At 58.1% G+C, this 26,903-nt stretch overlaps 2 protein-coding genes across 24 annotated transcripts in view; one reads left to right on the forward strand and one right to left on the reverse strand.

Moving 5' to 3' along the window:
• Nucleotides 1-4,690, forward strand: part of SLIT1 (slit guidance ligand 1) — a 62,284-nt gene extending 57,594 nt beyond the window's left edge. The window contains exons 29-37 of one of the 2 annotated variants that reach the window (XM_054205665.1): nt 640-779; nt 1,142-1,235; nt 1,404-1,541; nt 1,922-2,159; nt 2,265-2,395; nt 2,486-2,640; nt 2,718-3,006; nt 4,036-4,247; nt 4,326-4,690. In XM_054205665.1, coding sequence (XP_054061640.1) covers nt 640-779; nt 1,142-1,235; nt 1,404-1,541; nt 1,922-2,159; nt 2,265-2,395; nt 2,486-2,640; nt 2,718-3,006; nt 4,036-4,247; nt 4,326-4,570 — 1,642 coding nt within the window. In that variant the 3' untranslated portion in view covers nt 4,571-4,690. Of the gene's footprint in view, nt 1-639; nt 780-1,141; nt 1,236-1,403; nt 1,542-1,921; nt 2,396-2,485; nt 2,641-2,717; nt 3,007-4,035; nt 4,248-4,325 lie in introns of both variants that reach the window. The other variant, XM_054205664.1, reaches the window with a different exon arrangement.
• Nucleotides 4,691-15,630: 10,940 nt separating this feature from the next.
• LCOR (ligand dependent nuclear receptor corepressor) overlaps nt 15,631-26,903 on the reverse strand; it is an 82,586-nt gene continuing 71,313 nt past the window's right edge. For 19 of the 22 annotated variants that reach the window (XM_054204894.1, XM_054204893.1, XM_054204891.1 and 16 more), the window contains one exon: nt 15,631-20,441. In XM_054204894.1, coding sequence (XP_054060869.1) covers nt 15,947-20,441 — 4,495 coding nt within the window. In that variant the 3' untranslated portion in view covers nt 15,631-15,946. Of the gene's footprint in view, nt 20,442-21,055; nt 21,775-25,330; nt 25,552-26,903 lie in introns of those variants that run through there. The other 3 variants (XM_054204899.1, XM_054204905.1, XM_054204897.1) reach the window with 3 other exon arrangements.

Below are 26,903 nucleotides of genomic sequence, written 5' to 3' on the forward strand. Positions count from 1 at the left end.
TCCCTGCCCAGGGGAGGGGGCTTGGAACTAGATGAGCTTTAAGGTGCCTTCCAACCCAAACCATTCTGTGTGTGATTCTGTGTGATGGCTCCACTTGCCCATGCCCCCTGGCCCTGCAGGCTCCTGGGATGGGGACATGGGGGGAGAGGGGGTCCCGCCACCACGGGAGGTATGGGGAGGCAGAGAGCAGCGGGATTTGGGGCTGGGATCCGGCTGACTGTGGGATGGGGCGGGATGCAGCCCTGGGTTTGCTGCCGCTCCCTGCAGGGCTGCTGTGCCCCCGCACAACCCTCGCTACCCTGAATGCTTCAGGCCGTTCCGGGAACCGAGGTGCAATTAGAGGCCGAAAATAGCTGGCGGGCCGGGGGCGAGGAGGTGGGATCCGCCCGGCCCCCTGTGCTGAGTGGCCTCTCAGCCCGTTGTCGTGGCAACTCAGCATCCTCGCCGCGCGCTCCCCGTGGGGCTGCGGGCTGCCACCCTCCCTGTGCCCAGTGTCGGGCAGGGGGGCACCAAACCCTGTTCCCTGCAGCCTCTGGGCATGCATGCTGCGCCGACAAAATTTTTGCTGGCATTTCTGGAGGAAACATCCCAAAATGCTGTGTTTCTCACCCCCTGACGCTGCCCCGTGCCCTGCGGCAGGTGCCTGTGCCCGGTGGGCTTCGAGGGCCCCAGCTGCCATGCCACCAGCGACCCCTGCAAGGAGCACAGATGCGAAAACGGGGGGTCCTGCCTGCCCGGCGCCACCAACTATACCTGCCTGTGCCCTGCCCACTACACAGGTACCCGGAATGAGGGCTGGCCGGCCCCAAACCTTGCGGGGCTGGCAGAGGGATGTGCTTCTCCCTTCCCACCGATGAGGGCTAATAGCTTCTCTGCCTGCTGTCCCGGTGCCCATCACCGTGGCCTCTGGGCTCCTCTGGGCCTCAAGTTTGGGTACGCCCAGCTGAGCCCCCATGCCCTGGGATGCCTTCGCTCCCTGGCTGGGGCGAGGGCTTCCTCCGGCAGAGCCCTGCACCTGTGGCAGTGCGAGCTGCCAGCTTGATGGTTGCCTGCCTTGAGCTGAGCCCATGGGGTCCGGGGCTGCCCCTCCGGTCCCGGAGCTGCTGGGCACCCCCTGGCACCCCATCTTCTGCCTCTCCAGGGGATTTCTGTGAGCAGCCGCCGGATTTCTGCTCGGCCGAGCTCAGCCCCTGCCAGCATGGCTCCACCTGCATCTCCACCAGCCAGGGGCCTAGGTGAGCCCCCCCCACTCCCCAAACCGCTTTCTCCTGGCTGCCTGGTGGGGGAGATTTGCTTTTTGGGGGGCTGCAGCTTGTAGGCTGGCCAGAGGGTACAGGGAAGGGGATGCCGGGAGGAGCAGGCGGGAAAGGAAGTGGCAGCCGTGAACCCCCTGCCTGCCCCAGGTGCGAGTGCGTGCCCGGCTACGTGGGGACCAACTGCAGCGAGGACTTCGATGACTGCCAGGACCACCGGTGCCAGAACAATGCCCGCTGCTTGGATGAGGTGAACGGCTACTCCTGCCTCTGCACCGAGGGCTACAGGTACCGCTGGGGAGACGGGGGGGGACACCGGGGATAGCAGGAATGGCTAAATGTCGCCATGCAGGAGGGAGCGGTCCTGGCTACCATGTCCGTCCATCCCTCCATCCATCCATCCATCAATCAACCCATCCACCCCAGCAAGAAGAAGGAGTGGTGCTGGGGGTGTGGGTCTCCAGGGATGGAGGCCGGGGGGAGCCAGCATCCCTGGGGAGGGACCCCAGGGCAGGGCTCAGCATCCAGGCATCCCTCTGGGTCCGCTGGCTGCAGAGCCTCCCTGGGGATCCCGAAACAGCAGGGTGCTGTCAGAGCCCCGTGGGGTAGTGGGCAGTGGGTAGGGCGCTTTCCCAGCCCTGTGCCCAGCAGCACCCTTGGCCCCGCAGTGGCCAGCTCTGCGAGATGCCTCCCCGCGCCGCCGGCCAGCCCGGCCTCTGCGAGCGAGCCGAGTGCCAGAACGGGGCCCCGTGCGTGGAGCGGGGCTCCCGCGCCCTCTGCCAGTGCCTGCCCGGCTTCGGCGGCCCCAAGTGCGAGAAGCTGCTGAGTGTCAACTTTGTGGACCGCGACACGTACCTGCAGTTTACCGACCTGCAGGACTGGCCCCGGGCCAACATCACCCTGCAGGTGAGGGCAGGGGCGTGGGGGGGGGGGGCGCGCGGGGGCATCGGTGGGAGGTGGCATCAGGGGTGCTGCCCCAGGGATGTGGGCTCCCACCTCTCCCCCTGCCAGGTCTCCACAGCTGAAGACAATGGCATCCTGCTGTACAACGGCGACAGTGACCACATGGCCGTGGAGCTGTACCAGGGCCACGTCAGGGTCAGCTACGACCCCGGCACCTACCCCAGCTCGGCCATCTACAGGTACCTGCCACCCCTTCCCCCCTCGCTGGGGACTGCCACCCCCATTGCATGGGCTTGGGGGGTCCCCAGTGACCCACGCCTCCCCACCAGCGCCGAGACCATCAACGACGGGCAGTTTCACACCGTGGAGCTGGTGACCTTTGATCAGATGGTGAACCTCTCCATTGATGGCGGCAGCCCCATGACCATGGACAACTCGGGCAAGCACTACACGCTGAACAGCGAGGCCCCCCTCTATGTGGGAGGTAGGACGGGGGCCGCAGAGGGGGCAATGGGAGTCATGGGAGGCATCTGGGCACGCTGATGGTCCTGTTCTCCCCAGGGATGCCTGTGGATGTCAACTCGGCCGCCTTCCGCCTCTGGCAGCTCCTCAACGGCACCAGCTTCCACGGGTGCATCCGCAACCTCTACATCAACAACGAGCTGCAGGACTTCACCAAGACGCGGATGACGCCGGGAGTGGTGCCGGGCTGCGAGCCCTGCCGCAAGCTCTACTGCCTGCACGGCATCTGCCAGCCCGCTGGCGCCCAGGGCCCCGTCTGCCACTGCGAGCCCGGCTGGGACGGGCCCCACTGTGACCAGCCCCGCGGCGGCCCCTGCCAGGGCCACAAGTGAGTGTCCCCTCCCCGTTGGCTGCCCCGCAGCGATGGCCTTGTCCCCATTGGCAGCCCCACAGTGACCCATCTGTCCCATTGGCTGTCCTGAAGCAGCAACGCTGCCCCATGGGATGCCCCACAGCAACGGTCCTGACCCATCGCGTCTTTGGCCACCTCACCTCATTGTCTGCCCCACCCCAACTGCCCCACCCCATTGGCTCATTGGCTGCCCTACCACAACTGCCCTACTCCATTGGCTCACTGGCTGCCCTTTCCTCATTGGCTGCCCCACTGCAACTGCCCCACCCCATTGGCTCATTGTCTGCCCTTTCCTCATTGGCTGCCCCACCACAACTGCCCCACCCCATTGGCTCATTGTCTGCCCCACCCCAACTGCCCCACCCCATTGGCTCATTGGCTGCCCTACCACAACTGCCCTACTCCATTGGCTCATTGGCTGCCCCTTCTTCATTGGCTGCCCCACCACAACTGCCCCACCCCATTGGTTCATTGGCTTTACTTTCCTCATTGGCTGCCTTGTCATTGGCTGCCCCTCACTGGCCGACCTTCTCATCTCTGCCCTCTCTGTTGGCTGTCCTCGCGCACTGCCTGCCCTGCCCACCCCTCCCATGGGCTCTCCAACACCCTCCCGGGACTGGGTCATGCCTGTGGTGCTGTGTGGTGGCAGTGCCATGCCGTGGTGGTGCCACGCCATGGAGCTGCCATGCTGTGGTGGTGCCATTCTGTGCCAGTGGTGCCGTTTCATGGCAGTGCCATGCCATGCCACTACCACCAAGTCGTGCCAGGGCTGTACGGTGCCAATGGTGCCATGCCAGAGCCACACCAGTGCTGTGGCAGTGCCGTGCCATGATGGCTGTGCCATACCAGTGCCGTGGCAGTGCCATGCTGGTCCTGGTGCAGTACTCTGCTGGCGCCATGCTGGTGCTGAGCCATGCCGTGCTCGGTGCTGGTGGGCCGTGCATCCTGTTTCCGCGCTGAGCTGTGCCGTGCCGGTGTGAGCCTGACAGCGCCGGGTACCCGCAGGTGCGTGCACGGGCTGTGCCTGCCCCTCGACGCCCTCTCCTACAGCTGCCAGTGCCACCAGGGCTACCAGGGCGCCCTCTGCAACCAGCCTGCCCAGCCACCCGACCCCTGCCGCCGCCAGCCCTGCGTCCACGGCCACTGTCGCCTCACCCCAAGTGGCCAGCCCACCTGCGAGTGCCACAGTGGCTATGCCGGAGCCCTCTGCGACCAAGGTAGGCACCCGGTGAGGTGGGTGCCCGAGGTGGGCAGCCCCACACCAGGACTCCAGACTGAGCATCGCCGTCCCACAGAGCCGGAGTGCCGTGGGGAGCCAGTGCGGGACTACCACCAGGTGCAGCGGGGCTATGCCATCTGCCAGACGACGCGGCCGGTGGCCTGGGTGGAATGCCGGGGATCTTGCGTCGGCCCCGGCGCTGGCTGCTGCACCGGGCTGCGGCTGCGGCGCAGGAAATACGCCTTCGAGTGCAGCAATGGCGCGACCTTCGTGGAGGAGGTGGAGAAGCCCAGCAAGTGCGGCTGCAGCCAGTGCCTGTGAGCAGCCACCGGCCCCAGAGAGCCGGGGGGCTGGCGGGGAGACCCCCCCTGCAGCCAAGGACCTCGCTTTGCCCTGCGGCCACTGCCCAGGTGTGCCCGAACCACAGCTGCATCGGAGGAGCCCGGCGGAGGGTAGAGCTGTTGCATCTAGAGGGTTGGGAAAGGAAAAAAAAAAAAAGAAAACTAAAAAAAAAAAACCCCACAAACAAAGCAAATGTGTAGATAGAGAATTTTTTAAGAACTGCAGCTACACAGATGTGTGGATCCGGGGCGGGTGCTCTGCTCCCTGCGGTGCTCTGCCTTCCCCGCCATGCAGCCCCGCAGGGCAGCGCCCTTGTCCCCCGGTGTGTCCCCTCCCCGGCAGCCCTGTCCCTCATGTCCAGCCGGGTGAGCCGGGGGGCTTTTTCATCACCTGGGGCTGGAGCAGAGGGGCCTGATGTGGCAGAGCCTCGTGGGCCATGGCAAGCCGGGGCTGGAAGGGGGCTACGTGGTGCAGCCACCATCCCATGGTCCCGGCAAGCCCAAAGCCTGGCTCCCTGTCTTCTCCTCCGGCAGCCCTGACCTCCCTGCTCAGGACCTGCCATGGCCCTGATGGCAGCTGCAGCGAGCAGCTCCCCAGTGCCGTGGCTGGGGTGCTGGACCCCACAGCACCCCAAATAATGTCACCAGCTCCCCGTCCGCAGCCTGGTGACAGCCCTGGAATGTACTTACCGGCCAGGCTCTGGGGTGCATGGGGCACAGCTCCAGCCCAGTGCGGTGGCATCGGGGCTGTGCTTGGTGGACCAGGACCAGGGTGGTCCCAGGCACGCCAAGTGGGTCATGGGCAGTGGGACGCAGGTGTCTCTGGGGGGGTCTCAGCGCCAGCTGTGCCATGGGGGCCAGCACTGTGCCGTTAATGCCGAGGGGATCCCAAACCCCCCCGGCCCAGCCAGGCAGCTCTGCTCAGAGGTGGGAGCCGTGTGGGGCAGCATGGGAACCCCTCTCCTCCAGGCTCCGCCCTGGGGGGGCTCTGCAGCTGGGCAGAGGTGGCCCATGTCCCGCTGGCCCAGCGAGCCAGGGCAGGAGGCTGCTGGGGCGGACAGCCAGGCGCGGGTTTGCCATGCCCATCATCGGGGCTTCAGCCTTCTGGGTGCTGGGGCCGGTGGAAGAGGCTGAAGATACCTGAGCCTGCAAGCCTGGAGCCGACACCGCTGCCGGGGCAGGTCCCACCAGGTCCTGGATTCGGGTGCCCGGGCAGCACCTCCCCGAAGCCCGTGGTACCGGGGGACACGCTGGGCTGGTGTGGGAGCAGGGGCAGCACATGGGGTGCCCGGGTACCACATGCACCCGACCTCCGCAGCAGCATTGTTTCTACAACCACGGGGGGGGCTGAGCATGGTGGGGGCCCGACCTGGGACACTGCACGGAGCTGGACAGTGCGTCACCGCATCACCCGGGTGGACAAACTCATCCCAGGGCTGCAGCCCCGGGTCTCTCCATGGCACTGCTCCAGCCCATCATCTTCAGGGCTGCACCACCAGCTGCAGCCAGGGTCTGGGTATCTCCAACGGGTGCATCCAGCTACGTGGGTGCCGTCGCCATCCCTGCTCACCACCAGCATCCAGGACGTTCCCACCACCACAGGGATATGTTTCTGCCACAAACGCCCTCTCCACCAGAGCCCCCTCGGCTGCACAGAGGAGCCGGGACACGTCTCGTTTTGCCCGTGGCCCGGCCGGGGCTCGGTTGTGTTGTGTTTCTGTTCTTGCTGTAAGCTAACCGCTAAAGTATCTCTTTATACAGAATACTTACAGATTCTAATATATATTTGTATTTCATTTTGTTATAGTATTTTTATATGTTCGGGGTCAACAAATGATGTTTTCTTTTTGTTTACAGATGCTACTGGGCAGGAAAATGACGGTGGCTTTGTTTGGCCTGTGGGGTTTGTGTGTGTCACTGTTGAAGACGCTGGTTTGTACTAGGCTGGCGAGGGAGGCGCTGAGCATCCTTCTGCTGGCAGAGGCTGTATTGTTTTAGAAGGTGTTTGGTATTGTCTATGTTGTCTTCCATGTGAACATGACATTTATTCATCCAGAGGCTTGGCCTCTTCTTTCCTGGAGAGGACAAGGGGGTGCTCGGGAGCTGCTGGGCGTAGGAGGAGGTGGCACAGGCTGGGGAGCATTGGTGCTGCCGTGGGTGATGATTTGCCACTCCTGGAGCAGCCCTGGCCACCTCTTCTGGGCAGAGCATCGCCCACACAGTGCCGGGAGGTGCAGCCCTGGGCTGAGGGCTCATCGCCGGGGAGAGCCGGGGTTATCCCTACAAAAGGAGCCTTGCAGAAGGAGCCATCGCTGCCTGGTCATGCATGAGGCAGCGTGAGAAGCCGAAGGGCCTGGTGCCTCCTGCGGGGATGGAGCGGCTGCAGGGGAAATTAGGGAACCTGTAACTCTCTGGGGAAGGGGAGAGGGGGCCTGGGCAGCAGTCCCGGGGTGCACCGAGGGGGTTGCACTCCTAGTGCCACAAACACAAATCTACTGCAGGACACCGTACCAGCAGCTCAGACACTCAAATCCCACCCCGGCATTTATATCCCCCCTCCAGAGGGGGAGGTGTGTCCCATCCGGAGGGTGCCAGCCTGCTGTCCCCCCTCTCAGGCACTCACTCACCTTCGCCCTTCCCCAGTTACCACACCGAACAATCGCTGATATCAAAGAAACGTTTAATAAGCTGCAATAAAATACGGACCTTTAGAAAGCTCATAGGGTGAATATTGACAGTGGAGGAAGAAAAGAAAACAAGGTGGTGGGAATCCTTGAGGAGTTCAGATCTGAGTCAGGGACCTTTTATCTGGAACAAGAACACAACTTCTTCCATAGGCTAGGATGAAATAAAAGACAGGAGCACAGAGTTCACAAAATGTCAACATTTAGAGAGTCGATACATAGTCAAAGTTCAAATGACCCAGCTCTTATAGCTATACATATCGATTTAAAGCAACTTAATATAATTTTATTTTCTTTTTTTTTTTTTTTAATATATACACTTTCAAAGGTTCGTCAGGTGAGGTATGTAAACATTATCTAATGGAAACCCCTCTCCACATTTCCAACCGAGAATTCACAGCAGACAGTTCATTTTCCCAACTCGCGACGCGGTACTTCCCGCTCCCCAGAGCAACCGGGAATGCCGTCCCAAGCCACGGCTCTCCCAGCTGCGGTCACCGGCTCCCACTTCCCACCGCTGGTCTGTACAGTTCACATTGCTTAGGCTCAAACATACAGTACCGGACAGGAGGACTTTTCAGCTCAGTGTCTAAAATTCATATAGAAACAAACAGAGAAACAAAACTCTCCCAGGGAAGCAGGCACAGATGAAGGAAAAACATTTGCCATCAGGGTGGAGATAACATTTAAATGCTGAGCATCTTAAGGAAAAAACTTACTGGGTTGTCGTTGCCTTTTTTTTCCCTTTTCTTTCTTTTTTCTTTTTTTTTTTTTTTTTTTTTTTTACACCTGTTCCAAGGGCGAAGGAAGCGTGGGGCTGGTGAGGGGTCCTGCAGGGCCGGGACCCGGCAGCACTCCCCGCTCCACCCTCCAAAGTCGGGACCCATTACCGCAGAAGCAGCAATGGTCTTGCTGACGCTGCCCCACGCAGATGGCCAGGGTGGGGGGGCACAGCCAGCAAACACTTCCAGGCAAAAAGGGGTTAAAAAAAAAAAAAAAAAAAAAGGAAGAAAAAAAATCCAAACACACTTAGGAAAAAACAACCAAATGACCCTGAACCCCCCCCTAGAAGGAGAATAAAAATCGCAGAATGGCAAGCAAACAAGCAAACGACCTTCTGGAGCTGGCAGTGGGATCTTAAGGGGGTGCGCTCCTTTGGGTCACCCGTCCCCGCAGGGAGCGCAGGAGCCCCGAAGGCAGCTGCTCACTGCAGGAATTCACTCACGGGAGTTCATTATCGGTAGCTACCTACCCTACCCCGGCCATTGTTGGGGGGGGGTTCCCTGGGGGTGACGGCAGCCCCCACCTCCCGCATCCCTGGGGACGCCTCCTTGGGCATTCCCAGGCCAAGAGACTCCCCTCTGCCATCCCACGCCGGAGCGAGCTCCCGCTGGGAGCAGGGTTATTCCCAGCTGGCTCTGAGCCCCGAGAGCCCCTGCCATCGAAGCAGACATTATTACTACAAATCTTATTGCTTGCAGCGCCCCCCCGCCCCGGGGAACGGCCACCCCGGCTGGCCACAGGAGCTCACCGCCCCCCCCCCCCCCAACACCCAGGGACTGTGGCCATCGACCAGGTCTGACATCATCACAATGAGATGAAGAGAAAGAGTTAATGCTTCAACTTTGACGTGACATTAAAAAAACCCCAAACCAAACACCACCACCACCCTCCCCATCCCACCCCATTCCGCCCCCTCCCATCCCGCCCCGCAATAGCCAGCCCTTTGGTTGCGGCACACTGGGCGATACAGCCCCACCAACCGACACACCAGTCAGAACAAGAACCTGTGGAAAGCCCATGAAATAAATATTTAAAAAAAAAAACAAACACTATTTACAATATTAGATCTGTGAGCATGAAGTGAGAGAAAAATGCTTTTTCCTGCCCCCCAAAAAAAGCTTAAAAAGTACGTTAGCATCCTGCCGCCTAGCACAACACTATCTTACATGGCACCTACACATAATATATATTCACATTTCATTTTAAAATTAGGTACTCTTACAAACAGACTTAGAAAACATTGGCTAGCAACGCAGCCCGAGGGACCGCCTGGCCTCTGGACCCACGTCGCCAACGCCGGCCGGCTGCATCCCAGCTCCTCCGGCTGCCCCCAAGCTGCCAACGTGCCCTGAATCGAAGCCACCAGCTGCCCCCCACTGCCGCCCTTTAGGGAGGGGGTGGAAGTGCTCGTGAAAGAGAGGGCTTGTCCATGGGGAGGGGAGGAGGAAGGACGGGGACCGCAATTCCTGCTAAGCCTAGGGGTGAGCTTAATACAAACAAGAACTCCTGAGAACATCTTAGAACAGATGGATTCATTTCACAACCACCAAGCTAAAGGATGGGCCGAACGGACGCTACGACACATGGGGAGGGTGGGGAGAGGGGGGGATGGGGACGCGCGCGATGCGGGGACATCGTAGCCTCGTGGTTTGCTTCAAAAACCTATGGCTACAGGAAAAGCTGCAGTGGCGTTCCCGGGCAGGGGGGAGCCTACCCCCGCCTCGCTGCCGGCCGGGCGTACAGCCCCAGGACATGGACCCAAGGACACCTTGGCTGCAGCTCAGCCCTCTTCCCCTGGCACGACCACCGGTGGTGGAAAGGCGGGAGCTCGAGCCAGACGGCAGCTCCCACCTCCCTGCCCATGCCTATGGGAGGCTGGGAATCGCAGCTTTCCCAGTCGCCTTCAACTGGGAATGCAGTAGTGAGGCTGAAAGAATACAAGCTGGAGAGAGAAAGTGTCCATCAGCAAGTCTTAAAAGCAGGGCAGCAGCACATCCGTGTCCTTCTGAGACTGCATCTCTATTTCCCAGGAGGTTAGTAAGGGCTGGCAGAGCTTTCGTAAAGGCTGGCATTTCCAGAGGTGCCATGCGAGTGGCTGGGACACGAGCTGGGCTGCGGCTTCGCACACCCACACACCGGCAAAAAGCGGCTCAGGCAGCCCCTGCCACCCGGCTCGGTCCAGTGCCACACAGCTCCCCCCGGCCCAGGAGGGATGGGGACACGGAGAGCAGCGGGATCGAGTTCATCCCACTCTCCCGGCTCATGGAAGATGACCAGCAACGCGGTGGAAAGTTTGCTGGAAGCATCAACGCTGGCTAGCCAGATCTTTGAAGAAGGTTTGCTGCAAAGGCGTCTCACTGACGTGTTGGCAGTCGAACACAAACACCACAGCACACAGCAAACACGAGCAAGAAGGACCTCATCAGTGATGAACTAGCGATGAATACAAACACAAGCACACCTTGGATACGCTGCATGCCCCCTGTCAGCTGGGAAACCCATTCCAGGGCTCGAATGGCGAGACAAGAACCCAACAGCTACAGAGAGAAGGAGCCACCCTGGGCTCAAACTGCTCTTCCTGCAGCCCTCGGACCCCCCGACAGGTACATTTTGACTCTGAGCTTGGCGAACCCGGCCCCTCCTGGAGGTCAGGGAAGATGGATGGCTCCTGACCACAGGAAGGGTGAAGACCCAGAGCTGCCGATGACAAGGTAACCATGCAAATGAAAGAGGGGGGCTGGCAGCAAAGGGACAGTAAGGACAGCTGTGGAGGCGCAGAGCTAAGAAGACGCTGCTCCTGGTACACGGACCGGGAAGCTGGGGTGGAGACTAGTTTCAAGAGTAGGATGAGAAAGTGGCCAGCAAGGAAAGCCAAAGTAACCGAAAGAGGTCTGTTTTGTGGGACACAGCACTTGTGCCGAAATCCGGAGCTGAGGACGCGGAGCTGGGAGCTGCAGGGTGGCCCGGAGGAGGAGGAGGAGGAACGCAATGAGGCTGCGGAGCTGAGGATGGCACTGTGGTAGTGCCAGTGGGCAGCTCTGCACCGCTGCCAACCGAAACGCACTCCATGCCCGAGTGGAGTAGGGCAATAAATCACCTTGCTTATTTCCTGCCATTCATGAAGATCGTCGGCAGCTCCCTGTGCGTCCCTCGCGTTGCGTGGAAGCTGCGTTTATTGGAAGCAGGCAGGGGCCGTGCCCCAGCAGCACACCTCGCCACTGCCGCGCTGCAGAACGAAGAGAAACGAGTAGTGCCTGCCCCAAGTCACTCACAAAGAGCAGCAGGTCATACATATGGCATCGCCTCTACTCATGCTTGTGTCCTTTCTGCACTGTTCTAGCTGAACCGTGGCTGCGTGGAGAGAGGAAATTGGGAAGTAAAAAGTGGGGTGACAGCAATGCAACACGAGGACTGACAGGGGGAAAAAAGAAAAAGAGTAAAAATTCAAACATCTGAGCACCTGATACAGAAAATGGAGCTACCCAGGCAATGCCACCCTGCCAGGCAGTCACCCCACATCCAGACCCCTTAATTTGCTAGCAAATTAAACTGAAATTTAATTTTCTAGCAAATTACAGCACTCCTCCTTCCTGCCCCAAAATAAAGCGCTCACAAAAGCAAGCGTGAAGCACATTAAAAGCAGGTCTTGTAGTCTGCAAGACCTGGCAGCTACCACTGGTGCCAAGCGGAGAATGGACACCGGAGAGGCGGAGGGGCCAAAGGTGGAGTCTCCTGGAGCAGGGACAGCACGGAAAGGAGCCTGGCAAGGAGCTGGGGGTTTCCTCAGAGCACCAAGCCTTAATGCTTTTCTAGGGATGATGACCACCCCTGGTCTACCTCACCCCTGCGGCACCCTCCCCCGGGGTAACCCAAACAATGTGAAATTCGGAGGACCTGTTACTAAAGCGCCAATATTCCTACCTCGAGGTGGGCTGCGGAGGTCATGCCCCAAGCGCTTGCTGCAATAACTCAGCCACTGGCGATGGCTTCACCCTGCCCATCCCTTGGCAAACAAGCCTGCTCGTAAAAAACCACCTGCCTGAGGTAAACCCACCGGCCAGCACAGCAGCCGCGGGAGGAAACGCTCCCGCCGGCTCCTCACTCACAGCACCATGTAGAGGAGAATCACTCCAGATTTCCTTAAAAATGGTGATTTTTAAACAAGGGGGAGTTGTTGGGAGGAAAGTCAGAGAGCAGAGCAGCTCTGGGCAGGGTTTACATGCCCAGACGGAGGGAGTCCTACAGAGGCTGCAACACCAGGGACCGACCGGAGGGCAGTGGAGCAGGAAGCCGGGGCAGGGGGGCCCACTGAAAAGACCCCCGACCATCTCACATCCCCCGGGACAGCCCGGTTCGGCACCTCCTGCGAAACTCCCTGGTCCCTGCAGATGCCCAAGGTGCCGCTCTGCTGTCTGCCGCCCGAGCCAGGCACCCACAAGGGACACGGAGCACACACCTGGCCTGGGTTGGTCCCAGACAGCAGGCTGGGGCAATTGTATTTAAAAATGGCTTTCTTTGAAAAAAAGCCTCAGAATTATTTGCTTTCTCCTCACGCACTTTCTGTAGACAAGAATAACAATCCACACGCCAGCTCAGAACCCTCGCTTCAGCCCCATCCTGACACAAAACACACCTTCTGTCTTTCCTCATTAAAGGGAGCAGAAATTCAGGTTTACAGCTACAAGGCACAGCCCAGCTCCTGTTAAACGTCAGTAGGATCTTTGCACAGATTTTGTGAGTGTTGCTTTTTGCACAGGACGTGCTGGATCTAACGTGGGAAAGCCCGGGCTTGCTGAAGGCCCCTGGCATCCCCCAGGGAGGGACAGAGCTGAAGGCAAAGGAGCTCAGGACAAGGTGCAGGTGCTTTGGGCCTCAGGACACATTGCCTGCGCACTGCCCAGCATGGCCAAGGCCACCTCGTTCCCTCCCGGAGCCCTGCGACTGCCTGCCTTCGGCATAGGAAATCTCCATCCAACGAAGGCGAAACACAGCAGTATGACAGAAGATTACAGACCGAGACTGGAAGTTCAAAGGGGGGGAGGAATATGGTTTTCCTTTTAGCATCTCCGATTTCCCCCCGTGACGGGTCCCAGCCATTCCTCTCCGGAGTCGATGCCTGGCAGGGACACTGCTGGAAAGCTCGACGTGCTGATCCCACCACCACCTAAGACACCCAGCACGCACCAAACTGGGACAGATACCCGAACACTGCTTCGCTCCCGCACCAGTCCCACACCGGTGTGATGCCTGACCTCTCCTGCCCTTGCCAAGCTCCAGCCAACTGGTGCTCGTGGAGTCCCCGGGCACAGGAAGGCAGCCGGGAGGCTGGAGCAGGAGCACCCCCATCTCCAGTTGCTTCGTCAAGGTTTCTATCCTAATCTCGCTCCTAGAAGATGGAGAGCAGAGCAGCCTGCATTTACCAGCACCTAAAAATGAGGGAGGAAGAGAGAGGGAAAGCCCCAAGGATTGCTCGGCGCGCGGTGCCCGGCATGGCTCCGCACACACAGCCCGGCACAGGTGCTTCAGGAGCGATGGGGAAAGATGGGGAAAGGGGGGGGGTTTGCTGCAGGGGAGTGGGGTGAGGAGCAGAGGTAAGAGGGATGCTCACGCACACACCCGGCCCAGGGGATGGAGGGGAAATCCCGAGCCCCCCGTGCCCGCGGAGAGGCTGCCCCAGCCAGAGGTTAGAGGAGGACCCTAAGTACGGATGGAGAAACAAGAGGGAAAGACAACCTGTAGGAAAGGTACAGATCAGTCATTTAACTGCCATCAGTGCCCTCCTGCCTCACACCTCTCTTGAAACGCTTTTAAATCTTTTCTGATGGAATGTTTGACATATTTAATGCATGCAGTAAAAATTAAAGTAATAGATAACTTCATATTAATCTGTACAGGGACTGACAGGATAGATTTAATCACTTCCTAGCTGTTCAGAGAGTTAACTTATTCTAGCATGAGTCAAAGGAAAGGTAAAGGATTTTTTTTTTTTAAAATCAGCCATTTCATAGTAAGAGAAAAATGTGCCGCAGCCTCGTGTGCGTCAGTGCTGGGGGAAGGGAATGCCTGCGAGAGAGACAGAGGTGCTCTGCGAAGGGCGTGCGAATCTCGAACACCTTGTTTCATCCTCTAAATGGGTAAAATGAGAGATTTAAAGATGATTATCTGCTTTCCACCTCCAGCCCCACAGGCTTTGGGATCTGGGGTTCAATGCCAACTGTGAAAAGCAATTCCCCATTGCAGCCGAGCCCTCTCAAGCCTCTGCCCCCAGGGAAGGCATCTTTTGGACGCATGGCCTGCCCCGGAGACTCGAGCAGGGACAAGGAGCTGAGCAAGGACCGACAAGAGGCTGTTAATGGTTGGGCCACCCCAGAGCCCGCGCGGTGCCCTCTCAGGCATTGCTGCTTTCTGCACGGGAGCGGGCTTGCATCGGGATTCATGCAAATGGGTTTTGTGCAGCAATGCCAAAGCGAAGCCATGGAGATGCAACGGCTGGGCAGGGTCCTTTCCCTGACCGCAGTGTCCCTTCTCAGCCGCTGAGCATCCCTGCCCGGGACAGCCAGCACAGCCACGCGCTCCATGCGCTCCTAGCAGGCTTTTCTCAGTGGCGCCAGGCACCGTGACCCTGGTCTGCCACTGCAGACCCCCAGCCGGCTTTTAAACCTGCTGCAGGGGCTTGCAGAGGAGCCCTGCAAAGGTGTCGCGCACGACAGGGCAGAGGCTTGGCTGCCTTCAGACGCCACAGCACCAGGCACGAGCAAGGACAAACCCAGCCGCACCTTGCTAGTAAAAAGGATGAAATGCAAATCACCGTAAAAAATAAACTTAAGTCAGTCCCTTATCCCAACCCTATTCCAACTGCAAATCCTGGCTAAGCAGGGTGCTAGGCAAGACGTGCACAAGAGAGCACGGGGCGAGGGCCAGGGCTCCCCTTCTGCAGAGCACCAACACCACAAGGAGCTCCAGCCCCCAAAAAGGGAGAGATTCAACCTCCAGCGAAGCGCTGCGGAAACTGCTTTGCCATCAGAGACCACAGAAATCACCACGAGGGCAGCAAAATGGGAGAAGGAGGCCTGTCCGAAAGCAGGGCACAGCAGGACCCATTCATCCCTGAAGCCAGCAAGAAATAAAGATGGATACAGCCCAGCACGCCCGCCCGGCAGCGGTGGATGCGGCAGCCTGGTACCTACAGCATCTCCTCCTCCTCCTCCTGAGCAGGACCTCCCTACCCCACGGGCTGTGCAATGGGGGAGCGAGGCAGCCATCAGCAGTACACACACCAGTAGCTAATTAATACTTTCACGCAGGTAACAGTATGGGACACCAGCAGCTGCTACAAACAAACCGACGAAGGACAGATTCGCCTTTCTCTCCCTCACTGACGGGAAATGGTTTTGGTTTTGCTTTAAATGCCACTAAGAAGACAGACAGAAGGAGGACTCTGAAGGAAAGGGAAATGTTTGCGTGCACCCAAAGGCTGCCGAAAGCTACTTCATGTGCACGAAGGTGGTTTTCTTTCTGCTACAGTACAAGTGCTTGTGCCTCAAGTATAAAACGCAAGCCTCCAAATCACACAGACGAGCTTCTTATTTTTATTTTTTAAAAGTGATAAATAAGGCACTGTACTTTTAACTAAAACTGCCTGGTTCCAAGTTTTAAAAAAAAAACCCAAGGAACGTTCAAACTGCAGGAACTTCCTTCTGAGCAGCAGAGCCAGACAGGCCGACCTCTTCTCTGTCCGAGACACATCTGCTGATGCCTAAAATCACGGGCGTTATCCTTTAACTGCGGATTTTTAAAGGCTTGCTACAGCTTATAAAAGCAGCTTTAGTTAATGCATGGTAAAGGGTTACTACTATACATCAGTTTTGTACACGGCTACCGGTTCTTCGCTATTTCGGGTCCAGTCGCGAGCGTTTGCTGTGCGAACAGTCCACTTTTGCCCTCAGCTTCCTCTTGCCCTGTGACCCGCTGCTCTCCTGCATCTTCTTCATGGACCTCGTCAGGGTCTTCCCACCACTGGGCTTCTTGGTGACCATCTTCTGCGACCGCGTGGAGGACTCCCCCAGGGGCTTCTGCTTCGGGGACTTGGCCAGCTCCTCGTGGCCGGGGAGCAGCACGGCCCGTCGGCTTGTGTTCTCCTTGCCCTTCCGCATGGGGAGCCGCACCTTCTCCAGCTGCCTTTTTGGGGCTCTCTTCTCTTTGAAAGACATTTTTCTAGCCAGCTTATTGCTTCTCTCCATGGCAGCCTGCTTTCGGGTGGCGGGAGCTTTTGTGCCGACCTCCGCATGCTTTATTTTACTGGCCTTCTTGGCAGGCAGCTTGTCCTTGGTGGAGGAACCAGACCGTTCCTGTGTGCTCCCGCTCTCCTTCAGCATCCTCTTCTTCCTGCTGAGCTGGAGATCAGCTTTGGGCGAGGGGTCCTCCTGGGACCTGCCCTTCCCCTTCCGCCCCTTCCCCGTCCCATCCACTGACGGAGATTTAGCGGGAAAGGCGTCTGCTTTGATCTGCAAGGCCAACTTTGGAGACATCAGCGGGTTGATGCACACGCTCTTCCGGCTCTGCTTGCTCTCCAGGGATGGGTGGTCCCCCGGGCTGTCGCTCTTCTTCTCCGCCTTCACCACGCGGTGCTGGGCTCGCAGCTTGCCCCGCAGGTTGGAGTACTTGCGCAGGATCCTGGTGCTGGCCTGCGTGGGCAAGCTGAGGGCAGGCGGGATGGTTTTGTCTTCGCTCAGGTTCTCAGCGCCGGCCTCGGTGGGAGACGTCTGGTTGGGAGGGGTGGCTTCTTCAGCCTCCGCTTTATCAGCGTTCTCCCGAATTTTGGCCCAAAGCTTTTGGTTCTTCAGGTTATTCCGAGCCGGGGTAGTTGCAGCGAACTTCTTGAGGTGTTTTTTCAAACGTTCGGCTTGCAGGGAGCTGGGGTAGAGACCGGAGGAGGAATATTTCTGCATGGGGACCTTGATGGGGGGGATCTCCCCTGGGAGACGGGTGTTGAGTTTCTTCACAATCACTAGAGACCTGGTTTCAGTTGTCTCCAGAAACCACTGGCAGATGTCGGAGAGCTTAAAAGCCTTCATAAACAGCATCTGGACAGGAGAAAGCTTCTGCACTTCCAGCGAGCCTCTACTTTTCCGCGTCCTTTTCTTGCTTTTCCAAATCTCTTTCAGTTTGTCGGCTTTGTTCTTTACCTTGGGGGTTGGCTGCACCTCCTTCTCCAGCTGAATCCAGCCCTTCTGAACTTTCATGTACTGGGCGTTGAACTCGGCAATGAGCTCCTGGTTCTCCTCTTCAGCACACCACTCCATGAACTTTGGTTTGCTGTCTATGTCCTCCAACGCTGGGAAGTCGTCATTCCCTGAACTCCATTCGTCCCTCAGTTTGGGGATCGCTTGCATAGACTCCTTCCCTGGTGTGCTCTTTTTTGTGGTTTCCACAGGTGCGGGCGTGTGTCTTAAGTTATAAAACTGCAGGGCGACCTTTTTATGCTTTGCAGCCTTTGCTGGAAGATGCTTGCTTCCACCTCTGCTGCTGGGACACGGAAGCAAACTGGCCACTGGCTCGCAGCTTTCCAGCTTGCCCGTGTCCATGGCACTGTCAGAGCTCTCCTTGTCCTTTGCGCTGGCACCGCCTGGTTTCACATCCACTTCCTCGGCATTATTTGCAGGCATGCTGCTCTCCGGGGGGAGGAGAATGCTTCCGTTCTCAGAATCAGCCTGGACGCTGATTTCCAGCATCTCACCCGGTTGACTTGGGCTGCTGTTAGCAGGGGAGTCGTCTTTAGAGGAATTTTCTGCCTCTGCCGCAGTCTCTTTCGCTAAGATGCTTTTATAGGTTTGTCTGGTAATGACACCGTTCTCCTCGCCCGGCCACTGCTCAGCAATGCTCTCCGGGGCCCGGCCGGTGCCCGGCCCCTCACTGGTTTTGAGCAGCGCGTTGGGGAAGCAGTCATTTGGGAAGTGCAGGGATGCTGCCCCATCCTGGTGCACTTCTCTCTTGAACCGCTTAGCGCCAGGGCTCTTGGAGAGTTTGATCTGAAGGCAAGGAAGCTGTACAGAACTGGAAGTACCCACATCCTCAGCACTGCCCTCAGTGGGTGACTGGGATTGCTGGCTTCGGAGACGCCGGTCTGATGCCACGAGCACTCTCCTGCCTTTCTTGCGCTTCTTGTCTAGACTGTCTTTGGAAGAGAATGAGTCTTTCCCTGCAGCGTCTGAGCCATCGGGGTCAGGCGGCATTTCTCCTTCAACAGGCTCTTTTTCACCTGCTGGGCTGTTATTCTGCACTGCCTCCCCTCCTGAGGTTTTGGGGAGGGCTGTGCCGGCTGGCACGGCCTCCTCTTGCTCGAGGGAGCCATCACTCGCCATGCCAAATAATTCGGCTTCTGGTTCAGCATCGATGCTTTTGTTCATGTTCACGCATTGCAAGGTGGCAGGGGGCTCCGGGGGACTCTCCCCATCCACAGTGGCAGGGGGCTCATCAGGAGTCAGCCGGCCTGGAGAGTGTGGGGAGGGCTCTGCCGGACGCAGCCCGCTGGGCTCCGTGTCTCCCGCACCTGGAAGCTGGGCAGGATCCCTGGCGCCATCATGGTCCAGGGGTGATGTGTCCGCTGCAGCGGAGGGCTGCAAGGGGCAATTTGTCTCCGGGCTGGCAGAGAGGTCCGGATCAGTTTGTGTTTCAGAGCCTGGGCAACCTTCCTCCCTGACGGGTGCTTCTGAGACGGGAAGGGCAGCAAAATCATCAGCCTGCCCGCCACCGCTGCCCTCCCCGGAGCAGCCCAGGCTGCTGCCAGCCTCCCAGGGGACGGTACTTCCCACTCTCGTCCCCCCTCCTTCGGCGGGAGGGGAGGCAGGGGGCGGCGAGCCAGCCAAGCTGTCCTCTTTCTGGGGGCTGGGTGGAGCAGAGAGGGAGAAGAAGGGTATGGCCATGGCGGCTTCCCTCGACCGCAGCGCCCGGGTATCCCGGGGCTGCACGGAGCCCAGCTCAGCTCTGTCTTTTGTTTCTCGGCTGGTTGGTGCCCCTTTAGCCAGGAGCCTCAGGGAAACCCTCTTCTCGCCTTCCCGTCCTGCCCCCGCCGACCCCCCCACCGAGAGCACCAGGGGCGGCTTGGCGCTTACGAGGGTCTCTGTTCGCAGTGCCGGGCTGCTCCCCCTCTCCTCCGCCCGGGAGCTCCTGACCAGCGTGCGGACGGTCGGGAGCTCGCAGCACTCCCCGTTGAAGTAGTACCCCCGGGTGCTCTTCCTCGCCGTCTTGCGGGACGCCACCGACCGCTGGCTCTCGAAATGGCACTCGGTGATGGGCTGGCTGATGTAGACCACGTCACACTGGTTGTCGTAGTCATTGATCCTCAGCCCCGACGCCTTCTTGCTCTTCCGAGTGGCTCTGAGGGAGGCTGCCTTGGCGCGGGGGTGCCCGCTGGGGGTCCGGTGGGCGGCTGGCGTGGTGCCGGCGGGCAGCCAGCCCTCTTTGGACTTATCGAGGGGTCCCTTGTCGGCCGGGTGCAGGTGGCAGCCTGCCTTGCCCTTGGCCACGGTGTGCAGGTGGTTTTCTTGCTTTGGTCTCGCATCTTGTTCTTTCGCATCTAAGTCCTGGTGCAAAGATGCTTTCGAGCTGCATTGCAAAGTGTTCTCTTTGTCGGCTCTGCGAGGGGGGGTCACCGCAAAGCCGGGATCCCAGGACTCTTCTGGCAGAGCTCTGAAAGAGCTCTTTTGGGACCCCAGACAGCTGTCTAAGCTGTCCTCGCTGCCGTTCACATTCGCCACCTTGACCGAGATATAACCTTCCACGAGAGTCTTACCTGCTAGCTGCTCTTTATTGTCCTCACACTTTCTGACACCGGCTTCTTGCTCGTGTCCAGTGGCTTGCTGCCCTTCCAGGCTTTTTGTGACATGATGGAAATTCAAAGAGGAAGAGTTCAACATGCTGAGGTATCCTTGGGTGGAGCTATCCTTTGGACTAGCAGAATGAAGCCTGGTGACAGGGAGCTCGGAGAAGTCCCTTCTCAAAGCAGGACTGGAGCTCTCTGCTCTATCCAGAGACCTCAGCTCCGCTGGCTGCTTTGGGGCTTGTCCTGTAACATGCAGGGGGCCATCGGACCCCGACTGTCCTGGGTCCGAGGAAGAAGGGGGCTTTGATTCAGTACAAGTAGCACCCTTATCCTGATTTTCAGTGCTTCGCTGGCTACAACCAGAGCCACAAGTAGAGACCTCCATGCTCTCGGATTCAGACAACGGCTGGCCTTCAGAGTCTGGTTGCACTTCAGTGTATATGTCGTTTAGCACACGAATGAATTGCTTCTGGTGATGCGTACACAGTCTGACCATAAACTTTTCCAGTGGAGACTTCGGCTGATTGTTAGAGTCTATTGTTATTGTCTCTGCTGCATCCTCTCTAGAGAGACAAAGAGAGAAGCAATCAGTAACATGTCCCAGGGAATAAAAGTTTACGCTGCAAAACTGGAATAACCCTTCTTCTCCCACTCAGCACATCGCTTGCCTTGCCTCAAGCATGACAACCCCTCCAGCCCCCAGCGTGCACACTCAGGTGCTGGCAGGACACGGACTGGCACTTCTGTTTGCCTCCCACTGCCAGAGCACCCGTAATTACACTTCTGCCCAGGACATCCTGGTGTGTAGGCACCACGTGACGTGCCCAAAGCAAACCTACATTTCCCAGTGAGAATCAAATCTAGTATCTGCACGGTGGCCGGTGTAGAAGTCCCAGAACTTTGGGGACCCCCCCTCTCCCACCCCAGGACTGCTGGATCTGCACAGCCAGGCTGGGTGGGAGCAGAGCAGCGTCCCAGCTGGGCAGCCAGATGCCAGAAGTCTTGAACTACTCTAAGCCTTCGAATTCTGCTTATGCCTCAGCGGCAGAAGAAGGCTCTTGGGCCAACCGAGCAGATCTGAGCCTCCTCTGTAATCAGTGCAGAAATTTTGACGAGCGGGAACATGCAGGCAGCGATGCACCCTTGTGCGGTGCGCTGCCTTCCCGTTTGCACTGACCTTTGATTTACTGCCATTTAATAAAGCGGCTCTGCAGCTGATGGGCTGGCTGTCAATGTGCGGTGGTCGCTCAGAAAGGTGTGCTTCTACAGCACAGGATGACTGCCGCTCGCTAGCTCTCAAACCAAGGCCATTATCATTTACCTGCTTGGCAGAGGCAATTAATTAGGCCTTATTGTCGAAGGGGTTAAGGGATAATTACCCAGTGTTTGCATTAACTCATCAGGAGTGCCATGCCAGGCGCTGTTATCGAGACCGTATCGGTTCCCAACGGCAGCGCAGGCGATTCCCACGCAGTCCCCGCCACGCCGAGGGGGCTGTGCACCCTGGCACCCATGCTGCCCGGCACGGGATCTTTGCCAGCGATGCTGGGTTGCTTTTCAGTAGCAGTTGCACTTTGCACCTCCTGGCCTTGTACCAGAGGAGGGAAAGTCGTTCCCCCCCGCCCCGCCAGCTACAGCCTTGCTCTCCCCTCCCCAGCATCGGACGCCAACCTCGCTCACTCGCTGGGTCAAGAGGGACACGCTTATCGCGGGGTTTGGGGCCAGGGTGGGGAAAAGCAGTTTTATCTGGATTGGTTTTTCCCTCCCCACGCTGCCAGGACAGGCAGACAGGGAGAAAGAGCCCCGGCTTGGAGGAGCCGTCGGCAGAGAGGAGGAGGAAGGAAAGCCAGGGACCGAAGCCGGCGGGGCTCGGTGGCAGCCGGTGTGACCGAGCCAGCCCTGGGCAACCCTCACCTGCGGCTTGCTTACTGCTTGTTGGCTGCTTTCTTTGAACTGACAAGTGCCGGAGAAGGCACCGCCAGCAACCCGCGCCCCCTGGCTCATGGGGGTCCGCTCCCAAACCCGGCAAAGGGCAGGGAAAGGTGCCCAAGGGCCACTTTGGGCTCTGGGCTGGCCAAGTGGCACCTCTTCACCCAGAAAGGCTAGGCTGCAGCCGAGCCTGCCCTGAGCATCTGCTAGCCAGCCTTTGCTTTCCAGTTTGCCCAAGCTTTTAAGCGTAATGAGGCTTCGCCTCTCAATCTCAGCCACTCAGTTTCCTTAAAGGCTTCTTGGGCAGGGTTTTCCCAAAACTGCCCAGAAAAGGCTGAGCAAGTTCCGACACCTCCAGAACATACTGTCAGGTTTAGCCATAAAACAACGTACCCCGAGACTGCTTTACTACACCCAGGCAAGAAAAACGCCCTCCAGCCACCATCTCAACTGGTTGTACCTGGCGCTGCGATGACTTTCAATTCGCAACGCCCGGGATTAGTTTAAATAAAAAAAAATGCTCAGGTACAACCTGGCCCCTCTCCAGAGCCCTGCACGGGAAGGGTTATGTCAGCCAGGATCTCTTACACAGCCCAGCTCCTCCCCTTGCCCTGCTGAATAACAAAGGGGATAAAAAAAACCTTTCGCCCCCCCCTTCCCCTGCAAAAGGAGGGCTTGGCGCAGGGGGCTTTGCGAAGGGGCAGAGCTCAGCACGACTTCTTTTTTTTTTTTTTTTTCCACCTTTGCGAAGAGGGCGGTTGCTTTCCTCTTACCTGCTCGCAAAGCCCAGCTCCTAAGAGTGGCAGCCATCTTCCCCCACCGAGCCTGAATTTATAACGGCGGCGGCAGAGGTGTGGCCCTGTCCTGGCCCAGCCCGACGCCACCTTCCCCGGGCACCGTCGGGAAGGTTATGAAGGCAAAAAAGCCAAGTCCCTCCTTGCGGGGCACCTTCGGGTGCGACACGCAAATGGCTGCCAAGGAAGAGCCCGTGGCAGGGACGAAGGGATCGCCCTGGTGGGTGACGAGGAGGAGAAGGCGAGTTACGAGCCGGGCGATGCCAGCCGAGGGAGGAGATGGTGGATCTGTGTAAGAGACCCCAGTTTGGGAGAAGGGACCAAAGCAGCCGGGCACGGTCCGTCCTCGCCTCACAGTAGCGATGCCGAATGCAGCCGGCCGCAGGTCACGCCTGCTCGGCACGGGTGTGCGGGGCTGGAAAAGTCCTGCTCGTGTGGCAGAGGGGACTTGGACTCCCTGGTCCTAAAGGCGCCGGGGTGGCATTTGCGCCTTGCCTTCGCCTAGTTTCTTCCTCTGAAGTGTGACTGAGGGCACGGTGCTCATTTTCACCTTATTCGCCCCAGTGTACTCCAAGGAGTCAATATCTGAGATACACACAGCTCATCAAGCTGTAAACTTAAAAAACAGAGATAAATATTTTTCCTGCTTGATAAAGGAAATAAAACCATTCAGCCACCATGTTCTTTGCCCTTAGAAGACCCATCTGAGGCTCAGTGACACAGTTCACCTGGTTCTGCAGGCATGTCGCATTCAGGGTCGCCTGCTTTCACATCACCTTGGCTCAAAGATGAGCCGCAACTTCTCACCTTGAGCTCATCTGCTGCTTCCCCAGGCCACCCGCTTTGGGGTGCTGCAGGCAGCATCACCTTTTCCTGGCTTTCAGGATAACGTTGAGGCAGAGGTCTCTCCCCAACACCTGTGGCTGGGCTCTGAGCGTGGCTTGATCCCACCTCGGTCCTTTCTCTCCCCATCCCTCTGGAGTGCTGAGCCACAGCCTGTGCCTCTCCATCCCCAGATCTCCCAGACACAGCTTGGTCCTCCCTGGGACCTGCCAATCCATGTGCCTTGGGACCTGCTCAGCATTTTCCCCCATTCCTGTCTGTTCTGGCTACTACCACTAAATAAAACATGCCCTTGGCCATTCTTTCACCTGACAGCAGATGGATGCAGGATTGCTCACATCCTCCCTACTTAGGGCAGTTTTGGAGAAGAGCGTGTTTCATGCTCAGATGTAATAGAAGAGTTTATTTCAAGTGCCCCACAGCTTCAGGCAGGGTTGCTTATGGACTGTGTAAACTGTTGCAGAGAAACTATTTATTTACGTGGCTTATCAGAGAGGAGAGGAGAGGTGAGCTGATTGCAGAGCTGAAGTGTCTTCCTGGGGGAAGGTGCTGGGTACTAACAGGTTCCTCAGCCCTGCTGGCAAAGGCGCAGCGGGAGCTGAAGACCGGCTGGCAGATGCAGAGGATGGGAATTAGGAAGGTGCTTTTAAACAGGAGGAAAAATTGTTCTCGGGAGGCAGCCACCTCTGCCTTTCGGGAGGCACCGGTCAGCCCAGCAGAAGCTGCTGGGCTCAGCAGACAAACAAGGGTGCCCAGGGCTGCCCATACCATCTGCAGCCTTCTCCTGGTGCCCACGCTCACCCCTTCCCACAGGGCTTGGCCTGAGGCTCTCTGAGCTTTGGGTGTGCATGAGGAATGTGTCACCTCTCCCAAGGGCTGCCGAAGCCACAAGCCTAATGCAGCTCCGTGGCTGGGTGAGGTGACTTCCTGGGGATCCTCCATGCCTGGGTACCCGTTATGGGGTACCCAGCAAGATTCACTGCGACGGGAGAGACAACCCACCTGCCAGTGAGCTTTCCCGCAGCGCCTGGGAGATGGCAGGTCTGCCCTTTCTGGCCCTGAAAGCTGCCTGCACAAGGCTGCGGCTGCTGGGGGCTCCTCTGCTCCCGCGCCACAATGCCCCGCTTCCAGCTCCGCTGCAGCAGCCACCCCAGCATCCCGAGCGAATCTTATCACTTGAGCCCCTCGCTACCTCCTGGCCCTTCTAGCTTTCTCAGGGCAGCCCTGTTCTCTCCTCCTTCCCTGCCTGCCGCAGAAGGTGTCAGAGGCATCAAGGGGCAGGAGCTGTCAGAGACACAAACGGAGCTGTTGCTACGCAACCCTGGCGGCGCAGCAATTAACGCTGGGGAAAACGTGCTGTGCTCTAAAGCTATTTGCATAGCTGCGTGCTGCAATACATTTGTTTGCATTGTGCCTTTACTGTTTAGTGGAGTTTGAAGTGTACCCTCCCCCAGCTCTTGCTTGTGGGGGGACGACGACGACTCGGGGCTTCCAACAAAGGCCACGCGGTTGGGGACGATGGGGCTGGGGGAAGGCAGGGGTTTGTCTGTCCGTAACACCTATAGACTGCGCAGGTATAGGATTTACAGTATGGGGAGGAAAGGCTGAGCTTCCTGGATTTCACCCTGTGCAGCCCCAGGAGCTTTGCCCCACCCCCCTTGCAGAGCCAGCTCCCGCCGTGCCCCTGACCTGCTGGTGGGGTTGCCACATCTCCCCTTTTCCGGGCACACCAGGGTGACATTGCACTTGCTCTGCTTGGGAATGCCAGAAACAGAGCTTTAGGGGCAGCCCAGCCTGCCTCTGGTTCAAGAGTCTATTTTGGGGGGGAAGCAAGGGGGCAGAAGAAAGAGAGGGAGAAAGAAATCAACTGGTTCACACCAACCTACCTGGGATGCCGGTCTCCGAAAACCTGCCGATTGCCAACTGCAATCTTCTGGTTTGCCCACCCCAAGTCTCTCACTATTGAACATGAAGCCTGTGCCCTTTTTGGGTTTCTTTTTTTAGCCCTTGAACATCGGTTTGATTGATTATAAGTTTACAGGTATGTTTTGTACCTCAGAGGCACAAGAAGCAGCAGCAGAACAAAAGTTCAAGGCTAAGTGTTTCTGTTCCTTTCAGACCACTCTAAGCACCAGGATTATAGTTCTGTAAAAGAAACAAAACATAGCTATAAACTTATAAAATCCAATTTAGTATCTTCATGGGGACAACCTCTCCCCTCCCTCTCCTGCTGTCACACAGCTGACTCCGTGCCAGGCGGTGGTGCGCTGCCTCGCACCAACCAAAACCGGGGGTACCACTGGAGTACCCCCACCAAGCCAAAGGGTGACTAAAAGCAGAGGTTTGAGAAACGTGGATGACTAAGAAGAAAGCCTAACTTGTGAGCCACACTCTCCATCAGTTGAACTCAAAGCAGTGGCCATGCCCACTTTGACCCCAAGGTCCCCTCAGGTGGCACCTCCAGCCCTGCTGGTTTCAGCCACTTCGTTTATTTTTCAGGGCGAGTGGAAATGCCATTTTGAGGGATGGCAAAGGAGGAGCAGCCTCTTAAAAGGTGCTGGCTCACCGCCGGCAGTCAGGTGAGCTGACCCCAGCCCCGGGGGCGTTGCGGACCCTGCATGCTAAACCTGCGCTCCGAAGCGGCTGTGGCTGTGGGTTGCCAAAGGTGGGCTTGCGTTTCCCACTGCCGGGGGTGGGGGGCTGCATGCGGAGCCACACCAGGGTGGAAGGGGGAAATGCGTTCTCTGCCGGCCCCGGTTCATCCCACTGGAGCAGCTGCACAAAGGCAAACACCGCCAGGGAAAGGCACCGGATCCAGGCAGGAGGTGGCACCGCATCTGTCAGCAGCACACCAATGTCACCGCGGCGGACACGGAGCCATGGCTACTGCCAGCTCTCTGCCTGAAATTACTATCCCAGGGTGGCAAAAGGCAGCCCACCTTGCATCTTCCCCGCTCCGTTTGACACGCGGTACGGTGCTCAAACCCATCATCACCCCTAGCTGCAGCAAAGACACGGTGCTTTGAGCGGTGGGGGTGAGGGGACGCGTTTCCTTCTGCTGGCACCGCTCTGGGATGCGGCAATCCCTCACAGGGGATGGGCAAAACAGCCATGTAAGCCACCGCAGCCAGATTTTCCGGAGCTCATCTCTCAAAGCCCCAATTACAGGCTGACACTGGATGTACCAGTTTAAATGCCTGTATTTCAATCCTCAGAAATATGCCTGGCACCTCACACTCCCCACACAGATGAATGAGTCCCTTCACACCTCTGTGGGTGCTACAGTAATTCTCTCTTGCTGCACTGAAAAAAAAAAAATATAGAAAAGCAGCACAGAAAGAGCTGAGGCTCCACAGAACAGCTAGGAAGGAGAAAAAGCGTTTTTCTTCTCTAAATTATAAGCTGAACTTGTGCAAAGCACAGCCAAAATAACTATGGAAATATTGCTGTGGAGTTCTC

The sequence above is a fragment of the Rissa tridactyla genome, chromosome 6, assembly GCF_028500815.1.
Source record: "Rissa tridactyla isolate bRisTri1 chromosome 6, bRisTri1.patW.cur.20221130, whole genome shotgun sequence".
Taxonomy (NCBI): domain Eukaryota; kingdom Metazoa; phylum Chordata; class Aves; order Charadriiformes; family Laridae; genus Rissa; species Rissa tridactyla.